The sequence below is a fragment of the Myotis nattereri genome (assembly GCF_964212035.1).
Source record: "Myotis nattereri genome assembly, chromosome: X".
NCBI classification, from domain to species: Eukaryota; Metazoa; Chordata; class Mammalia; order Chiroptera; family Vespertilionidae; genus Myotis; species Myotis nattereri.
Genome location: NC_138078.1, coordinates 145,584,213 through 145,605,027, shown reverse-complemented (window position 1 = coordinate 145,605,027; position 20,815 = coordinate 145,584,213). Strand labels below are relative to the sequence as shown.

Below are 20,815 nucleotides of genomic sequence, written 5' to 3'. Positions count from 1 at the left end.
GTTTCTCAGACTTCCCTTGTTTTTAATGGCCTGGAGTCATCAACATTTGAGGAGTACTGGTCAGGTATTTTGTATAATTTTCTCAATTAGGATTTGTCTGATATTTTCTTCATGATTAGAGTGGGGTTGTGAGGTTGGGGAAGGAAGACCACAGAAATAAAGTCCTGTTCTCATTGCAATCATATCAAGGGTGTGTGCTATCAATATGCCTTATTACTGTCCATGCTAACATTGCTGTCATGGCTGAGGTAGTGTATGTCAGATCTCTATGCTGTAAAATTACTCCTCCCCCTTTCCACACTGCTTTGGAAGGAAGCCACTAAGTGTAGCTCATGCTTAAGGAGTGGAGGGTTATGCTCCATCTCCCTGAGGGCGAAGTGTCTACATAAACTAATTGGCATTGTCCCACACTATAAACGTATCTGTTCTATGAGAGCTTTTAAGATGCTGGAACTGACAGGCTTTATTTTTTCCACTTTAAACAAAAAGTTTATTTAAACAACAAGATGCTGGGCATGAAGGAGAAACTATCTAGGATTCATTTCTTTTAGAGTAATTTACCTCTACTTAAAGACAGATTGCCCTACATGTAACAGCTGTGTATAAAAAAGTTATAAAAACTCTCCTTGGGTTTACAATGATAAATGAAAAACATTAAAATTCTCCAATTGAACGAGGTATGCAAGGACTTTTATGTTGTTGTTGTTGTTGTTAAACAGTGAGAAGTGAAATAACTTACTTAAATAGGAGATAAGAGCTGAATGAGCTTCCACTGAAGAAAAGGGGGTATTTTCACCGAACCAGTCTTTTTCCCCATCTCATTTCCATTTGATGTCAATCAAAACATACCATTGGCCATTTAGTTTAAAACATGCAAATGCTTGTGCACATACATCAGTTAATTTATGTACAATAAAGGAGCAGGGAAGGGGAAAATGAAAGAACAGAGAAAACTGTACTGTAATAGTCAGGATGCAGTGGATCCAAATTGCAGTTTTCTAACTGAGAATGTCTTCTTGGCTGGAGGAACAGAGTTCTGGAGTAAATAGCAGGTTCCCTTTTTAGCAGACACCTCCTGTCTGCTGCTGGAACACATCAGTTGTATCTTCATCCACCATTTCCAACTGTGCAGGTGTGTCTGTATCATTGATTGGCTGCCCATCAAATTGGAATCTGATCTGCCTCATTGACAAACCCTGTCGTTCACAATAGGCTTTTATTAATTTACTAAGTGTGTATGTCTCTTAATCTTAAACCACAGAACCATCCTACCCCACCACCTTCAAATTAATATGACCATTGTTCTCAGTCTTGACTCCTTCTTTGGGCTTTTTGTCAGTCATGGTGAGCACTGGAGTCTTCTCAGCTGTAGCTTCACAAAAGAGGTACCAGGTCCACACCAGATGAGCACACAAGCAGCACCAGGAGTGGCAGAAACTGACAGGCTTTAGATATGGGAAAAGAAGGATTGAGAGAAGTCAAGGATGACTACCAGGTTGCTGTGGAACCTTTAACAAGGCCCCTTCCTCTCTGGGCCTCTTCTATGAAATGGTTGGAACACCAGATCTTGAACATACTCCATGATTCTGATAAATGTTTTGGGAAGAGCATGGGGGCTTGGATGCCCTCTAGTTCTGACCTGGGACTACACTGTCAGAAGTGGGGAGGGGAAACTCTGACCCAGAAAAGGGAACATTTTTGCCTCAGAGCCAGAGCTGAGAGTGTAGGATCCTGAGTCAAGACCAAGACTATATTTTAGAGTTGGATGTGGCCTTAAAGACCTTCTAGAACAGTCCATTGAGACAACTACGTGCGATATCTGCAGCCAGTCCCAGTGAGCAGGTGGTGAAGTGAAGGGGAGGAGAAAGCAGCAGGGGCAAATCCATAGGCCCTCATCTTGGAATTTGAGGCTCTGCTTCACCCATTCTGTCAGGGCCTCTGGCTTCAGCGGCACTATTAGGAGCCAAGTATGGGATTCTAATGTACTTAACCAGGGTGCTCATGCCCTGGCCTGAGGCATGGGAGGAGAGGATGTTCTTTGCCTAGAGTGACATCTTGTTGTTCCTTGTGCCCTCACTCCTTGGTGTATGGTATAGCTTCAGGTCCTGCCCAATCTCGGCCTCCAAAACGAATAGACTGTTCTAGAAGGTCTTTAAGGCCACATCCAACTCCAAAGTATAGTCTTTGCTGAAGACCAGAAAATACAGGCCCTAAACAGAAACCAGGAGGAGAAGGGGGAGTTGTGGACCCAATGTACCCCAGGGCCTGTTCCCATGCTGAAGCTAATTGTCTTTGTGTCCTTCACAGCTCACTCCATTCCTCTGCAGCTGAGGGCCCTGCTCCTGGGCATGAAGTCCCCAGAATGTCCTGGGGCCAGACCTTTAAAATGCCACTCACTGCTGTGAGCCAAAGATTGGCAAAATTTAACCAAAACTAGATTCAGGAATATCCCTCCTTTTTAGGTCATCAAAAGGGCCAGCACTGGCTCCCTCATTTGGGGGTGTGTAGGATGGTTAGGAAGGAATCCTATTATTCATCCAGTAAACATTTATTAAGCACCTACTGTATGCCTGATACTAAACTGGGTGATAGTGATATAACAAGGAGACACGACAGACTGAGTCTTTGTTCTCCTGGAGCCCAGAGTTTAAAAACAAGGTTTTTTTTGTGGTTTGTTTGTTTTTTTGTCCTTGACTGTAATTTTTTTTACTTTTATTTAAAATTTTCTTTTACTTTTTCAATTACATTTGACATACAATATTATATTAGTTTCAGCTGTATAACCCAGTGATTGGACATTATATAACTAAGTGATCACCCCAATAAATCTTTTTTAAAAGATTTTAAAATTGATTTTTAGAGAGAGAGGAAGGGAGAGGGAGAGAGAGAAACTTCAATGTGAGAGGGAAACATCGATCAGCTGTCTCCTTCATGCCCTCCACCAGGGATCAAAACCGCAACTGGGCATGCGCCCTGACCAGAATAAAACCAGCAACCTTTTGGTGCATGGGATGACACCCAACCGACCAACTGAGCCACACCGACCAGGTCAACTCCAATACATCTTGTATCCATCTGACACCATATATAGTTAATTACAATATTGTTGACTATATTTCTTTTTTTTAAAATATATTCTATTGATTTTCTACAGAGAGGAAGGGAGAGGGACAGAGAGTTAGAAACATCGATGAGAGAGAAACATTGACCAGCTGCCTCCTGCACACCCCCTACTGGGGATGTGCCCGCAACCAAGGTACATGCCCTTGACCGGAATCGAACCCAGGACCCCCCCAGTCCGCAGGCCGACGCTCTATCCACTGAGCCAAACCAGTTTGGCGTTGTTGACTATATTTCTTATGCCCCCTCCCATCTTTCAAAAACCTAGTCCTCTACTCCCCCCTCCCCCCCCCCCCCCAACCACCAGGTTCTCTGTGTAAGACAAGTATTCTTAACTCTTTGTATACACGGATCTGTTTGATGGTCTGGTGAAGCTTATAGAACTTCATAAAATACTATCTTTTAAATGCATAAAATAAAATACCTTTGGTTACAAAAGAAAGTGATTATATTGAAATATAATTATTAAAATATGGCAAAAGCAAATATGTGCTATAATAATATATGTGCTCCTCGTTAATTCACTAAATCATAAGGTCCAATGGAGGGTCTAATGATAGTCATGATTTTAAAATAGAGGTTGCATGATATTTCAAAAGATCTGCGACATTATTTTGAACTGCAACCACTATAATGTGATATGAAAAGCTCTGTGATTTCTGTTGGTGACAGTCACAAGTAATTGTGACTAATGTGGCTAGTTACATTCTTTGCTGAAAAAAAAAAGAGCTAAATTTCAACAAGAGGAGAGTGAAAAATAAAGATGTAATTTTTCCCCCCATACAAATTCATGGGCTACTCCAAACCCTGTCCCCAGACTCAATTGGAGGTCTGTGAACCGAAATTAAGAACCTTCCTGTCTCTCCTTCCTTCTTAAACAGCTGTTGTTTGGAGGGCAGAAGCCTGGGTTTTATTTTGGGTCTTACTGCTGTGTACCATCATGCCAATCAGTTTGCCTCTCTGGGCCATAGTTCCCTCAGTCTGAAACAATGGGAAAAGCAAGAATAGGGACAGGAGACCTTAACTATTAATGTTCTGGGCAATTACTTTATATTCTTTCATTTAATCCTCACAATGATAGTATCAGGTGAGATTTTTATTTATTTATTTTTAAAATAATTCTTTATTGTTGAAAGTATTACATATGTCCCCTTTTTGCCCCAATTGACATCCTCCAACAAGCTCCCACCCGCCGCCCAAGGCCCTCAGCGCCCCATTTTCTGTGTCCATGGGCCATGCATATATGCATACAAGGTTCGGGTGAGATTTTTTTTTAAATTTAAATTCTTTATTATTTAAGTATTACATATGTCTCCTTTTCCTCCCTTGACCTCTCCCGGCCACTCCCACCCCCAGCACATGGTCTCACCCTCCTACTGTCTGTGTCCATTGGTGATACTCATATACATGCATACAAGTCCTGTGGTTGATCTCTTACCTGCTCCGCCCCCTCCCCCCCTGCCCCCACCTTTCAGGCGAGATTTTTAAACTGTCTTCCCATTTCACAGATGAACTGAGGCTCCTAGTGAGGTTATCACTTGACCAATGTCTCAGTAAGTAGCAGGGGCTGGTGGGTAACTAGCCACACCCTCATAACCCCTTCCTCCTCCATGGATGAAATTAGGAGCTACACTCATTTTGAGCGATAGAAACCTAGCTCGGAAATCCCTGCAGTGAGGGTAGAGCTATAGGAAATTCCGGCCGGTGTCGTGTCTCATAACCGGGCAGTGGTTTATACAAAAGGACTTACAGAGTAAGATGTCAAGAAGACAGGATCGCCAGGCTGGTGTGGCTCAGTGATTCAGCATCGACCTATGAACCAGGAGGTCACAGTTAGATTCCCAGTAGGGGGAGTGCAGGAGGCAGCTGATCAATGATTCTCTCTCATCATTGATGTTTCTATCTCCCTCTCTCTTCCTCTCTGAAATCAATAAAATATGTATTAAATTAAAAAAAAAAAAGAAGCCAGCCCTAGCTGGCTTGGCTCAGTGGATAGAGCGTCAGCCTGCGGACTGAAGGGCCCCAAGTTCGATTCCAGTCAAGGGCACATGCCTGGGATTGCGGCTCGGTCCCCAGTAGGGGGCGTGCAGGAGCAGCCGATCAATGATTCTCTCATCATTGCTGTTTCTATCTCTCTCTCCCTCTCTGTAATCAATAAAAATATATTCTTTAAAAAGAAGTCAGGAAATCTGATCATTGGGTGACTCGCGCCAGGCCCCACTTTGGGCTTAGAGTCTGAGTGTTTCCAGCTAGTCTAATAGACCCGCTAAAAGAGGATGATGAGTCCTCATCTTCATCCTCTTAAAGGGTGGGCTTGGCTAATCAGCCAATCAAAGACCCCGAAGGGGCGGGGTTTTCTTCCTCCTGGATCCGGGCCTGGGGGGGAAGCGGCTAAAAAAAAGTGTTTCCATCTCCAGCCAATCCCAGGGCCGACAGGAGAGCACTCCTCCAATGGGAGCCCGAGGCTGTAGGTAGCGGTGGAGCTAGCGATCCTGCTCGCGCTTCAGCCTGCGGGAGGGATACCTCCTGGGTATTCTCGAGATCCAGCTCTCGGTTCCTGGGATCTTGGAGTCTGCTCACACGTGGCTTGTACGGCGGAGGTTGTCCGGTGAGAGGCTGTAACGACCGGGGTGGGAGTGGGGCGTGGGGGAAAGAGGCCGGGCGGGAGCGCGTGAGGGGTGGGGCCTGGGTGAGCTTTTACCTGGGCGGCCTCTCAACCCTAGGTCAGCGGGTTGCGGAGGATCCCGCAGGTAGCAAAGGGAGGGCGAGGGCCCCTGCGACCCCAGACTGCGACTAGGTGAGTACCCTGCGTAGCCCACTGCCCGTGCCCACCTTCCCGCCCCCTCCCCCCAAATCTCTTGGAAAGCCGTTCTGTGCAGGTCTGCAGCTCACATGATCGTCTGCGTGCGTGTCTGTAAGTCTCCTCTCTTTCTGCCCCGCCTTTCCCTCTCGCAGTCTGTCTCTATCTCCATCTTTCTGGCTGTCTCTGTCTTTCTGTTTCTCTCCCTCCCTGAGACATACTAAACAACCTAGACCTAGAAGGCTGAATCCTGTTAAAACTAGCCATGAGACCTTGAGCCATCTACTTCCTGGATGTGGGCCGCAGTTTTCCTCATCTGTCAAATGGGAGTCTAATCATCTCCACCTGAGACAATACTTGTGCATCCCTTTGCCCAATACCCAGCCCCTAGAAAATATTCAATAAATGACGGTCGTGATTGAGAAGAATATTCTCTCTCCTGGTCTTTGGCTTTGTTTACTCCCTGTCTGTCTCTGAGCCTACCCTCATTGGTTCTCTTTCTCTGTTATTGTGTTTTCTTAAATAGCTTAAAGGTGCATTGTTTATAGCAATGAGGTTGGCCTAAGAGCAACTGTGAACTTAGCCAAGGGCTCTAGACTGTTCTGTGTGGAAAAAAAAGGAGCCTGGACTTGAGCTGCTTCTGGCTTCATTGAAGAGAGATCCTCTTTGTTCCCCAGCCTCCTGTGTTAATCAGGTAGAGACCCCTAGGGTGAGGAGCAACTTAAATGAAAAAAGTGGATCAGGCCCTTTATGTTAGTCAACACAAGAAGACCAAGGGTCTCCTAGTTACATCCCCATACAGTCCTTCTGCCCCCTCCCTGAAATCCTTTGGCCAGGCCTTCTGGAACTCACCTTCAATTATCAGCAAAATCCCCTCCATTCTCACCCTGGCTTCTGAATAGTCTTAGTTTTCTTTCCATTCCTTAGAGGTTCTCATACCTGTTGGACCCAACACTCCATTTTTACAGTGTATATTTTGAAATGCCTCTTCACTATTCTGAAATGAAGTGCATAGATAATAGAATCTGTCTACACACATAATCCCCCCAAACCAATATAATGCCCTAATTGTAATATAAATGAGAAGTAAAGGAAGAGCAATTTATAATAAAACAATATGTATTTTAATAAGTAAAGCCTGGGATGTAATTCTATTAGAAGTCATAATGAAATGGTCTTGCATATACTGATACTTAAACCTGGGAATGTGACAGCTACATACATGTGTGTTGACTGATGACTCAGAAACCGCAGGTAGGATGATGCAGTTTTCCTAGATGATGAGCAATTCTTCATAAAGTTCTAAACAAAACATAGTGCAGTCTTCCCTCAATTTATGTAGTTGTAGAATTTCTGGAACAGTCAGTATACTAGTATATTAGAATCTATGATGTGGCCTTCATAACCTCTCTGGGCTTATATCCTACCACTCTCCCCACTTGCTCTCTCTATGCCACCCATCCTTGCCTTCTTTATGCTACTTGAACATATTAGGCTCACTTCCACCTCAGGGGTTTGTACTGGGCCATCACCTGTACCTAGAATGCTTTTCTTGCACACGACTCATGCCCTCACTTCCTTCAGGTCTCTATTCAGATGTCACTTTCTCACTGAGGCCTACCCTGACCATCCTTTTTATTTTGTCTTTTATTTTTTAAAAAATATGCTTTTTATTGATTTTAGGGAGAGAGAGATAGAAGTATCAATGAAAGAAAAACATCGATCGGCTGACACCTGTATGCCCCATACTGGGGATCAAGCCTGCAACCCGGGCATGTGCTCTGACAGGGAATCGAACCAAGACGTCTTCATTCATGGGTCGACACTCAACCCCTGAGTCACATCGGCCGGGCCTGACCATCCTTTTTAAAATTACAGCTCTCCACTAGCACACACCTGATCTATTTTTCTCATAGTGTTCCTCACCCTCTTACAGAATATAAAATTCACATTTTTTTTTATGTCTGACTCTCCCACTCAATTGTAAGCTCTAGAAGGGCAGACATTGCCTGACCGGTTTGGCTCAGTGGATAGAGTGTCGGCCTGTGGACTGAAAGGTCCCAGGTTCGATTCCGGTCAAGGGCATGTACCTTGGTTGCGGGCACATCCCCAATAGGAGGTGTGCAGAGGGCAGCTGATCGATGTTTCTCTCTCATCGATATTTCTAACTATCTCTCTCCCTTCCTCTCTGTAAAAAATCAATAAAATATATTTTAAAAAATAGAAGGGCAGACATGTGTGTGTGTGTGTGTGTGTGTGTGCACGCACACGCACCCTGATGCATCCCTATTACCTGGCACATAGTAGGCTCCCTTAGTAAATGTTGAATGACTAAGTAAATGAATGAATAACCAGGCTTTTTACCTACATGGTTGTCTGGTGGGACATTCTAAAGTTGTATGGAATGTGGTTCAATTCTTTGCTGTGTGGAGCTATTTTGTGCAGCTGAGCATCCCTGGTCCATGCCCACTAAATGTCACCAGTGATCTCCAACTATCGTGACAATAAAAAATGCCCCCAAACACCCCTTGATTGTCCAGACCCCCGCCACTGAGAATCACTGCTTGAATAGAAATCTAGCTTTCCCCTGAGCTCTTTGCTCCTCCAGCAGCTCCTGCATAGCCCTCTTACCAGGAGGTCAGGAGATGGGGGTAGGTGTCCTCACTCTAACTGCCCTTCCCAGACACTTTCTTTTCCTCCTCCTTAAACTACTTTTTAAATCCTCACCTGATGCCAAACCGGTTTGGCTCAGTGGATAGAGCGTTGGCCTGCGGACTGAAGGGTCCCAGGTTCGATTCCAGTTGAGGGCATGTTCCTTGGTTGCGGGCACATCCCCAATGGGAGGTGTGCAGGAGGCAGCTGGTCATTGTTTCTCTCTCATCGATGTTTCTGACTCTCTGTCCCTCTCCCTTCCTCTCTGTGGAAAATCAATGGGATATATTTAAAAAAAAAAAAAAAAACCTCACCTGACGATATTTTTTTCCATTGATTTTTAGAGAGAGTGGAAGGGATGGTCTTATTGTTGAGTTGTAAGAATTCTTTTTTAAAAAATATGTTTTTATTGATTTCAGAGAGGAAGGGAAAGAGAGATAGAAACGTCAATGATTAGAGAGAACCACTGATCGTCTTCCTCCTACACGCCCCCCACTGGGGATAGAGCCCACAACCCTGGGCATGTGCCCTGACCGGGAATTGAACCGTGACCTCCTGGTTCATAGGTCGGTGCTCAACCACTGAGCCATTCCAGCCGGACAGGTTGTAAGAATTCTTTATGTATTTTAGAGACAAGTCCCTTATCAGATATATAAAATGCAAATCTTTTCTCTTTCTCTGGGTTGACTTTTCACCTTCTTGATGGAGTTCTTTGATGCATAAAAGTTTTAAATTTTGAAGTCAATTTATATATATTTTTTCTTTCTTTTTTAATCCTTACCCGAGGAAATGATTAGAGAGAGGAAGGGAAAGAGCAAAACCTCGATGTTAGAAACATCAATCAGTTGCCTTCCCTACGTTCCTCAACTGGGGATCAAACCCACAACGCCCTGACCAGGAATTGAACCAGCAACCTTTTGGTGCACAGGACTATGCTCAACCAACTGAGCCACTCTGGCCAGGCCATACCTATTTTTCTTTTGTCACTTGACTTTTTCATGTCATATCTAAGGAACCAGTCAATAACCCAAGGCCACAAAGACTTATTCCTGTGCTTTCTTCCAGGAGTTATATGATTTTTAGCTCTTGCATTTAGGTTGATGACCCATTTTGAGTTAATTTTTGTGTGTGGTGAGGTAGGGGTCCAAATTTTATTCTTCTGCATGTGAATATCTAGTTGTCCCAGTACCTTTTGTTGAAAAGAGTATTCTGTCCGTCCCCTTGAATTGTCTTGGCAACCTTGTGAAAAATCAATTGACCATAAATAATAAATTTAAAGGTTCATTTCTGGACTCTGAATTCTAATCTATTGATCTATGTCTGTCATTATGCCAGACTACACTGTGTTGATTACTATAGTTGCATATAGTAAGTTTTGAAAACAGGCATTGGAATCTTCAACCTTTGTTCTTTTTCAAGATTGTTTTGGCTCTTCTAAGTCCCTTGCATTTCTATATAGATTTTAGGATCAGTTTGCCATGTTTCTGCAGAAAATCAGCTAGAATTTTTATAGGGATTGTGTTGAATCTATATATCAATTAGGAATTATTGCCATTTAACAATATTGTGTCTTCCTGTTTGTGAACATGAGAAGTCTTTCCATTTAGATTGTCTTTAATTTCTTTTGGAAGTGTTTTAAGTATATAAGTTTTTCACTTTTGTTAAATTTATGCCTAAGTATTTTACTTTTGCTGCTATTATAAATGGGATTATTTTCTTAATTTCACTTGCTGATTATTCATTGCTAATGTGTAGAGATACAATTGATTTTTATTTTTATTTATTTATTTTTTTAAATATATTTTATTGATTTTTTACAGAGAGGAAGGGAGAGAGATAGTTAGAAACATCGATGAGAGAGAAACATCGATCAGCTGCCTCCTGCACATCTCCTACTGGGGATATGCCCGCAACCCAGGTACATGCCCTTGACCAGAATCGAACCTGGGACCTTTCAGTCCGCAGGCCGACGCTCTATCCACTGAGCCAAACCGGTTTTGGCTGATTTTTATTTATTGATCTTCTATTCTGCCACATTGCTGAACTTGTTTATTAGTTCAAATAGTTTTTTAGTAGATTCCTGAGGATTTACTGTATATTAGATCATGTGATCTACAAATATAGTTTTACATTTTCTTTCCAATCTGGATGCTTTAAAAAAATTTTATTGATTGATTTTATTTTTGTAATATATTTTTATTGATTTCAGAGAGGAAGGGAGAGGGAGAGAGAGATAGAAACATCAATGATGAGAATCATTGATTGGCTGCCTCCTGCATGCCCCCTCCTGAGGATCAAGCCCCTAACCAAGGTGTGTGCCCTTGACCAGAATCGAACCTGGGACCCTTCAATCCCCAGGCCACCGCTCTATCCACTGAGCCAAACCGGCTAGGGCTATTTATTGATTTTAGAGAGTGAGGAAGGGGGAGAGAGAAAGAGAGAGAGGGAAAGAGGAAGAGATAGAGGGAGAGAGAGAGAGAAAGACAGAGAGAGAGAGAGAGAGAGAGAGAGAGAGAGAGAGAGAGAGAGATTGATTTGTTGTTCTACTTATTTATGCATTCATTGGTTGATTCTTGCATGTGCCCTGACTGGGGATTGAACCTGCTACCTGGCCAGAATGTGGGTGCTTTTTTGCTTTTTTTTTTCTTGATTAATAGCCCTGGCTAGACTTTCTAGTACAGTGCTGACTGGAAGTAATGACAGCAAGTATCCTTATCTTGTTCCTGATCTTAGGGGTAAAGTATTGATTCTTTCTCTATTAAGTATGATGTTAGCTGTGGGTTTTACCTTTTACCAAGTTGAAGAAGTTCCCTTCTACTCCTAGTTCTCTGAGTGCTTTTGCCATGAATGGGCTTTGTCAAATGCCTTTTCTGCATCTATTGAGATGATCGTGTGGAGTTTATGCTTTATTCTATTAATATGGTGTATTATATTGATTACTTTTCAGATGATAAGCTAACCTTGCATTTCTGAAATAGATCCTAATTCATCATGTTATAAAATACTTTTTCTATGGTGCTGGACTTGGTTTGTTAGTATTTTCCTGAGGATTTTTACATCTACTGTATATTCATAAGGGATATTGGTCTGTAGTTTTCTTGTGATGTCTTTGGTTTTGGTGTTAGTGTAATACTGCCTGCATAAAATGAATTGGGAAGTGTTTTCTGTTTTTTGGATGAGTTTGTGAAGGATTGATATTTGCTTTGCGTACATCTTATGTCTTCGGTTCCATTGTTCTTTAATTCCTCTCTTCTTTTGTGGTAAGTAGATATTTTCTACTTTAACTTTTTAATTTCCTTATCAAGTATATATTTTTTGAGTTAATTTCTTAGTGGTTACTCTAGGGATTACAATTAACATCTTAATTTGAAACATTCCACTTTGGATTAATTCTAACTTACTTTCTTTTTTTTGTTTTTTTTTGTGTGTTTTTTTTTTGTTCATCAGATTATTTATTCACTTGATTCTTAGATTCACTTGTTGATAGATGCATATTTGTTGTTCATAATTTTTATCTTTACCTTTTTCTTCCTCTTCCTCTTCTTAAAGGATACCTTTCAGCATTTCATATAATCCTGGTTTGGTGGTGATGAACTCCTTTAGCTTTTCCTTATCTGTGAAGCACTTTATCTGACCTTCAATTCTGAATGATAGCTTTGCTGGATAAAGTAATCTTGGTTGTAGGTTCTTGGTATTCATCACTTTGAATATTTCTTGCCACTCCCTTCTGGCCTGCAAAGTTTCTGTTGAGAAATCAGCTGACAGTCGTATGGGTATTCCCTTGTAGGTAACTGAGTTTCTTTCTCTTGCTGTTTTTAAGATTCTCTCTTTATCTTTTGCTCTTGGCATTTTAATTATGATGTGTCTTGGTGTGGTCCTCTTTGGATTCCTTTTGTTTGGGGTTCTCCGCGCTTCTTGGACCTGTAAGTCCATTTCTTTCACCAGGTGGGGGAAGTTTTCTGTCATTATTTCTTCAAATAGGTTTTCAGTATCTTGCTCTCTCTCATCTTCTGGCACCCCTATAATTCTGATGTTGGTACGCTTGAAGTTGTCCCAGAGGCTCCTTACACTATCCTCGCATTTTTGGATTCTTTTTTCATTTTGCTTTTCCGGTTGGGTGTTTTTTGCTTCCTCGCATTTCAAATCATTGACTTGATTCTTGCGCTCCTCTGGTCTGCTGTCGGGAGTCTGTATAATATTCGTTATTTCAGTCCGTGTATGCTTAATTTCTAGTTGGTTCCCCAATATAAGATCGAGGGTCTCATTAGTTTTCTTGTAGATCTCATTAAGTTTATCGGCGGCTTCTAAGCAGTTCTTGAGAGACCTTAAAAGTGTGGTTCTGAACTCTATATCTTCCATTGACAATTTTGTCCTGTTTCTTTGTCTCCGCATTTTGTTATGCTTCCTTGGTGCACCCCCCTAACTTACTTTCAATAGTGTGTAAAAACCTTTGCTCCAGTATACCTGTTTCCTCTCCCCTTTGTAGTATTATCATGCAAATTACTTCTTTATATATTACTAGAGGCCTGGTGCACGAAATTCATGCACTTGGGGAGGGTTCCTCAGCCCAGTCCTCTTGTAGTCCAGAGCCCCTGGGGAATGTCTGACTGATGGTTTAGGCCTGCTCTCCAGGGGAGCGGGCCTAAGCTGGCAGTTGGACATCCCTCTTGCAGTCCAGGACCCCTTGCCCCTTACCACCCACCTGCTCACTGTTCCTTACCACTGTGCTCACTGCTCCTTTGTGCTGCCGTCGAGGCAGGAGAGGCTCCCGCCACCACCACTGTGCTCATCAGCTATGAGCCTGGCTTCTGGCTGAGCGGTGCTTCCCCTGTGGGAATGCACTGACCACCAGGGGGAAGCTCCTGCATTGATCATCTGCCGTCTGGTGGTCAGTGCACTTCATATCGACCGGTCATTCCTCCATTCAGCCAATTTGCATATTAGCCTTTTTATTATATAGGATTAGTCCATCACCAAATTTTATTATTATTGCTTTATGCAATCTTTTATAACAGATAGGAAAATAAAGTGTTACAAAAATTATTTTTTCCATACCCATGTAGGTACCTTCAAGTTACCATCTAGTGTCCTCTAATTTCAGCCTGAAGCTAGCAACGAATTCTTTCAGTTTTGTTTATCTTAACTTCTCTTTCATCTTTGAAGGACAGTTTAGTTAGATGTGGAATTCTCCTTTGACAGTCTTTTTCTTTCAACATTTTGAAGATGCTGCGACACAGTCTTCTGTCCTCTGGTTTCTGATGAGAAATCAGCTACTAATGTTATTGAGAATCCCTTATGCACAATAAGTCATTTTCCTGTTGCTGCATTTGAGATTTTCTTTTTGTCTTTGATTTTGACCAGTTTCACTACGTATCTAGGTATGGATCTCTTTGAGTTTATTCTACTTGAGGTTGTTGAATGTATAGATTAATATTTTACATCAAATTTGTGATGTTTTGGCCCCTTTGTCTTCCTCTTGTCCTTCTGAGATTTCTGTTATACTTATGTTAGTACACTGATGTAGTCTCACAGGTCTGTGAGGCTGTTTCTTTCTCTTCATTCTTTTTTCTTTCTGCTTTTCATAATGGATAATCTCTATTTACCTATCATCAACTTCACCCTTCTCTTCTGCCAGCTCATATCTGTTGTTGAACCCCTCAAAATGTATTTTTCATTCCATTTGTAATACTTTTCACTCCAGATTTTCTATTTGATTCTTCTTTATGATTTTTATCTCTATTGACATTCTCTATTTTATGACAGTGTTCTCATACTTTCCTTTAATTCTATAGATATGGGTTCCTTTAGTTCTTTGAAAATGTTTATAATAGTTAATTTAAAGTCTTTGTCTATTAAGTCCCAAATATTAGCCCCCTTGAGGACATGTTCTTTTGGCTGCTATTTTCCCTGTATATGTAACATAATTTACTGTTTCTTTGCATGTCTCACAGTTGTTGGTGTGTTTTTTTTGTAAAATACTGGTCATTTTAGATACTCTAACAACTCTGGTATCAGACTCTTCCACCCTCAAAGTTTGTTGTTGTTCTGGGTTGTGCATGTGTGGTTGTTGTTGTTATTTTTCTTGTTGCCCTTTACTTGTGAATTCTGTATTCCCTGTATTACAGGGTGTGCCAAGAGCAGCTCACAGTTGTTCATATGGAAAATAATGTAATAATACACAAATAAACTTTTACGTACTTAAAATTCTAAACCTACTTTTGCCCCACCCTGTATGTGGACCCTGAGTTCTCTACCAACTTTTTTTAAGTTCTTGTTTTCATTATTTATTTATTTTTTAATCTCACCTAAGGACATGTTTAGAGAAAGGAAAGGGAGAGAGAGGAAAAAAATTGATGTTCTAGAGAAACATTGATCGGTCGCCCCCCACACGGGATTGAACACACAACCCAGGTATGTGCCTTGACTGGGAGTCTTTTCAGATTTTTAAATGAAAAATTTGAAAACTGCTTGAATAACATGTTTATTTTTATATTAGGTTTATGCTTACAATGGATACACCCAAATTCTGACCAAGACTTTTTAATGATGTGTTCTTTCAAATTTTCAGTAGTCACGATCAAGAAAAATTTATGTACAAGTAGCTGATAAAGTATTTAAAACCAATTTTTAAAGTCTTCAAAAATGTTCAACAACTGAAATGGTATCTGACAGCTTTTCTTTCTGTTTTATTGAAGAATATATTGTTAAAATTTCTTGTGATAATGTGATTAGATTTCAAAACAATTGAACTCTTTCATATAAATTATTTCAAAATAATGATGAAGCTCTTATTTGCAGAACATCCATCATTGTTAGCCCCGCAGCTAGCTTGGACACCATTAAAAGGGCTCATCAGCTTCAAATGAATAAAAGTATCTGATATTCATGAAGACAGAGTTTCAGGGCTTCTACACTCTCTAGAAGCCCCTGCTTGGCCTTCCTGCACCCAACCCCACCCCAGCTAGTCACAACTTGGCTGTGTATGGTGTTTCTTGGCAACTGGAACACAGACTCCTCCAGCAGCTCCACAGATCCCTTGTCCTCAGTGAGCAGAAGACTACAGAAACTGTCTACTGAAGAGGCTGTCCATGTGATTGAGCTCGGCTCTGCTTAACACACTTAACCACAGAGCAGTAACTGAGTGCTGGATGTTACTCATTCGTGCTCACCTCCTGCAGGTACGGGAGAGGGATTTGTCAGACCACATTTCACTAAGGGTCACCCTCTAAGGATCTCCACAGGAGGCTGCCCATAGAGAGAGGCAGCCTGCCTAGGGTTTCCACTGCCTTAGGTTCTACATGGACACCATTAGGGCTGAGGGAATCAGTATCTCTTTACTTACCTGTAATCTACATATCAACTAGAAAATTCTGCCTTCTGCTATTTGTTTGTTTGTTTATTTATTTATTCATTCGTTCATTTATTTTTGGTAGAAAGAGTTTTAACTGCTGCTTCAATTCCTTTAATAGAGGACTATTCAGGATTTCTTTTTCTTCTTGAGTCAGTTTTGGTACGTTAAAGTTTTCTAGGAATTGGTCTATTTTGCCTGCATTCTCAAATTTATTGGCATCAACTTCCCTTATTTTTGATTCTCTGCTGTACATAATCTGTAGTTATGTCTCCTTTTTCATTGCTGTTATTGGTTATTTGTGCCTTCTCACTTTTTTTCATGATCAATCTCTCCAGAGGTTTATCTATTTTATTAGTCTTTTCAAAGAACCAACTTTTGGCTTTGTTGCTTCTCTCTATTATGTCTTTGTTTTCTATTTCTTTAATTTCCGCTCTTATCTTTTTTGATCTCCTTCCTTCCACATTTTTTGGATTTATTCTGTTGTTCTTTTTCTAATTTCTTATATTGAATACTGAGCTCATTAATCTTCAGCCTTCCTTGTTTTTCGATTTGTGCATTTAAGGATATAAATTGCCCTCTAAATACTGCTTTTTTATAAGTTCAGACATGTCCTATTTCATTATTGTTCTGTTCCGAGTACTTTAACATTTTCATCATGGTTACTTCTTTGACCTGTGAGTTATATAGAAGTGTGTTTTTAAATTTCTCAATGTTTGGTGATTTTTAATTTTATCTCTTTGTTATTGAAATCTATCTTAATTGCATTATGGTCAGAGGATGTTGTCTGTGTGATAACAATTCTGAATTTTATTGAGACTTGATTATGGCTTAGTACGTGATCAATATTTTTTAATGTTTCCTGTGTGCTTTATAAGAATGTATGTTCTCTAATTGTTTACAGAGTTCTACATATGTCTATTATCAAGCTTGTTAGTTGTATTGTTCAAATTTTCTATATCTATACTGAATTTTTGGTGTCACTATATAGCAGTAATTGTAAGAGGTGTATTAATATTCAACTATGATGGTGGATTTATCTATTTCTCTTGTAGTTCTTTTTTAAAATTTTATATATTTTGAGAATATTTTATTAGGACTATTCAAAATAAGAATTGTTATATATTCCTGATAAATATGTAATGACTCTCTCTATTCTTGATAATGCATTTTTCCTTGAAGTCTATTTTACCTTATATTAATATAACAACACAGCTTTTTTCTTGTTAGGATTTATGCGGCATATAATTTTCCAACCTTTTACTTTACATTTTCATGCTCTTATGCTTCAGTTATACCTCTTGGGAATGGCATATAGCTGGACCTTTTTTTTTTTTTTTTTTTTTTTAAGGTAATCTGGTGATCTCTGTTTTTTAACGGGCAAGTTTAATCTGTTTACATTTATTGTGATATATTTGGGCTTGTTTCTACCATTATACTTTTTTATTTCTATTTCCTACCAACATCTTTTCTATGCTTCATTTTCTTCCTTTCTTTCTTTCCTTCTTTCTTTCTTTCTTTCTTTCGCTTGCTTTTTCAGCTTTAAGATTTGTAGTGTTTGCTTTCTTATGCAATATTTTTCTCCCTACTGTTTGGAATTTACATTTTTTCTATTCTTTTTGTGGTTATCCTTGACATTTTACCATGCATGTTTAATTTATAAGGTCTAAAGTTAAACAGTATTTTAACCTCCATCTTCAAGAACACAGGAACCTTCAACTGTAGGCATTTCTTTCTTGACCACATGCTATTGTGTTGAGTTTGTTCCTTTTTTCTAACCTCATAAATTCTACATTATCATTAGTATAATTTTATATGCATAGTGTTTGGATTTTCATGCATACATTCTTGCATCTCAGACCATCATTCTGGGATCATTTTCTTTCATTATGAATACAGTGTTTAGATGCTCTTTTAGTACAGGTCTCTTGGTGTTAAATTGTCCCAGTCTTTGTTATATGTAAATGTAATTTTATCCTCATCTTAAATGACAGTGCTATAGGTATTTAGAAGTCTGCTACCAGTCTAATTGCTGTTTTTGTAGGTGTTTTTGTTTTCTTATATTCTGGCTACCTTTAAGATCTCTCTTTCTCTCTCTCTCTCTCTCTCTGAGGGAGATGTACAGGGGGCTCTTCAGTATCATTCTAAAATGTTTAGGCATGTATTTCTTTTTCATTTATTCTACTTTAGAAATGCACTTGCTTTATGCCTCTGGATTTTTTCACCCATAATTTCTAGAAAATTCTCAGCCATTATTTCTTCAAATGTTGCCCTCTCCCATTATTTATATATTTTCTTTCTCAGAATCCAGTTAGTCATGTTTTTTACCTCTTCATTATATCTTCCATATCTCAACATCTTTTTTTATGTTTTCTGTCTCCTTGTCTTCCTGCACTTCATTCTGGGCAATTTCTCCAGATTTTTACCAATTAACTCTTCAGCTGTGTCTGATCTGTTGTTTCATCTGTCCACTGAGTTTTTTGTTTCAACAGTTGCATTTTTCATTTGTATAAGCTCCATATATTTCACTTTCTAATTCAACCCTAATAATCTCTTGTTGCTTGCTCATCTTTGTGGTTGCATCTCCTGTTTCTTTAAAGATTTTATACAATTTTTGTTCAACCAATGATCACTGTTTGCATAAGTATGACATTGTAAATATTGTTCATATCTAAACCACAGAGTATACTCTGATTATATATCCTTTGTTGTATACCTTTTTGTTTTCTTAGTAGTTGTCTGTTTTTTTCTTTGCCTAGTGTTGTAATACCTATTACTAATTCTTATCTGAAATTCTTTTTAAAAATCCCTACCAGATGATGTCCCTCCTCTGCTCAAAACTCTCCCATGGCTCCCAGCTCCTCAGAATAAAAGCCATAGCCCTCACCATGTCCTAAAAGTCTCTACACATTCTGGACCTCAACCCCTCTCTGACTTCATTTCCTGTCATTCTCCCCATCACTCACTCTTCTCCAGCCACACTGGCCTACTTGCTGTTACTCAAACTGACAAGTACCCGCCCTCTTCATTGGCTTTGTACTTGTTCTCACTGCCGGGGACACTCTTCTACCCAGATAATCTGATGACTTGCCCACCCACATCCAGTATTCTCAAATGCTCCTTAGAGAAGCATTCCCTGGCCAGCATATCTAAATTGGTCTCATTCACCAGCACTGTCTATCCCCTTATCTTACTTTTTTTGTCTTATGTTTTTCTGCAAAACACCGATCACCACCTGAAATATTTCATATTTATTTATTGTGATTAGTGTCTGTCTCTCCCCAATAGACTGTAAGCTCCACAAAGCAGGGCCTTTTGTTTTGTTCACTGTTGTATCCCCAGTTCCAAGAACAGTGCATAGTAATATTTAGTAGATGCTCAATAAATATTTGTGGAATAAACCCATTCAAAGACATACCTATATGGCAGGGCTTGGGGAGGGATGGGAATGTGGATAATACGGAATAAACAAGAAAGGGTGAAAGAAAAAATAAAGTGTATATTCCCTTGTCTTAGGTCACCCACTCCATGACATTCATCCTTTAGTTTCTGCTCTTCGCTAAGGAGAAAACAACACCACCTGTCATCTGTTAACCCGAGGACAGAATGCCCAGGTGAGCCTGACTCACAGTACCTGTACTTAGCTAACCTTGACCACGTGCTGCCAAAGCTCCTGCAAGCCCTCCCTCCAAGCACAGCAGCAGCCCAGCTCCAGAGCGGACAGGCATTCCACCCCACAGAAGTGATCTGCTGTCACCTACTCTTGGGGGGCAAAGGGGATTATGGGGAGATTAGAAGAAGATAGATGGGCCCACTCCATCAACCCATATTGTTATCAGACAACTCATTCTGGTCCACACAACAGCCCTGCCGGTGCACTGACTGAGGGGAGCCACGTGTTTAGTTCCCTGGACTCCCGTGTGACCTCACCCACTGACTTCCCCAGAAGGGGCTCTTGTAACCCCTTCAGGAAGCTGAAGCCAGACAATGACTGAGAGGTTCTGTTCAGCTCCTCCTCTCCTGGGCAGCTTCACCCAGGAGTGACTTCAGTAACCAGTGGGGTGTGTGCTCGCCACTCAGGTTTTCAAAACAAAAACATATATTATTTAGGGATACTTACACAGGAAGCAAAACTTTCAAGAAAAGCAAAAAAAAAAAAAAAAAAAAAAAAAAAAGAGAGAGAGAGTAAGAGAGAGAGAGAGAACATCAAGGTCAGGATAATGGTTTCCTCTGGGGCAGGGAAACAGGAGGGTTCTAAAATACTTTAATGTTCTAGTTCTTAGCATGGTTGGCAGGTAGATGGGAATTTTATTATTCTTCCTTAAACTGTACAAGTTTTAGAAACTGTTCCATATGTTCAGTGCATTTAAAATTTTAACAGAAACACAATTTTCAAACCAAATAATATGTACAACTGACTGAACATATAGAATCAAAGATAATCACAATAAGCACATCAGAATACCTGCCTATGGAGGGAGAGGGTTGGAAATGGGAGTGGAGAACGAGAAAATGGGATGCACAAATTTATATATATAAAAGCCCAGCGACCATTATGGAAGAATGATTGGAACAACCAGAACAATGGGTCACTATGACACTCACTGACTACCAGGGGGCAGATGCTCAACACAGAAGCTGCCCCTGGTGGTCAGTGCGTTCCCACAGCAGGAGCACTGCTCAGCCTGAAGTGGGGCTCACAGCTGGTGAATGCAATGGCAGTGGTGGGAGCTTCTGCCGCCTCCACAGCAGTGCTAAGGAGTGGTGAGCCAAGTGGTAAGGAGTGAGCAGGTGGGCGGTAAGGGGCAAGCAGGTGGGTAGTTAGGAGCAAGGGGTCATGGTTTGTGAGAGTGATGTCCAACTGCCAGTTTAGGCCCAATCAGACACCCCCCGAG

At 40.6% G+C, this 20,815-nt stretch overlaps 1 protein-coding gene, 1 long non-coding RNA gene and 1 pseudogene across 3 annotated transcripts; 2 read left to right on the top strand and 1 right to left on the bottom strand.

The window, feature by feature from the left end:
• Positions 1–1,061: 1,061 nt before the first annotated feature.
• LOC308511496 (small ubiquitin-related modifier 2-like) lies at positions 1,062–1,343 on the bottom strand (annotated as a pseudogene). The gene has a single exon. The product of its transcript is annotated as a small ubiquitin-related modifier 2-like (transcript).
• Positions 1,344–5,589: 4,246 nt separating this feature from the next.
• On the top strand, positions 5,590–20,103 carry LOC308536018. Its single transcript, XR_013997323.1, has 4 exons — positions 5,590–5,728; positions 5,844–5,917; positions 15,371–15,750; positions 19,437–20,103. It is a non-coding gene; the product is annotated as an uncharacterized lncRNA (long non-coding RNA).
• KANTR (KANTR integral membrane protein) lies at positions 16,188–16,418 on the top strand (the record flags this gene model as incomplete). The annotated part of the gene is made up of 1 exon (XM_081081381.1): positions 16,188–16,418. One exon carries the CDS (start codon positions 16,188–16,190, stop codon positions 16,416–16,418), a length of 231 nt encoding a protein of 76 aa, XP_080937507.1.
• Positions 20,104–20,815: the final 712 nt, after the last annotated feature.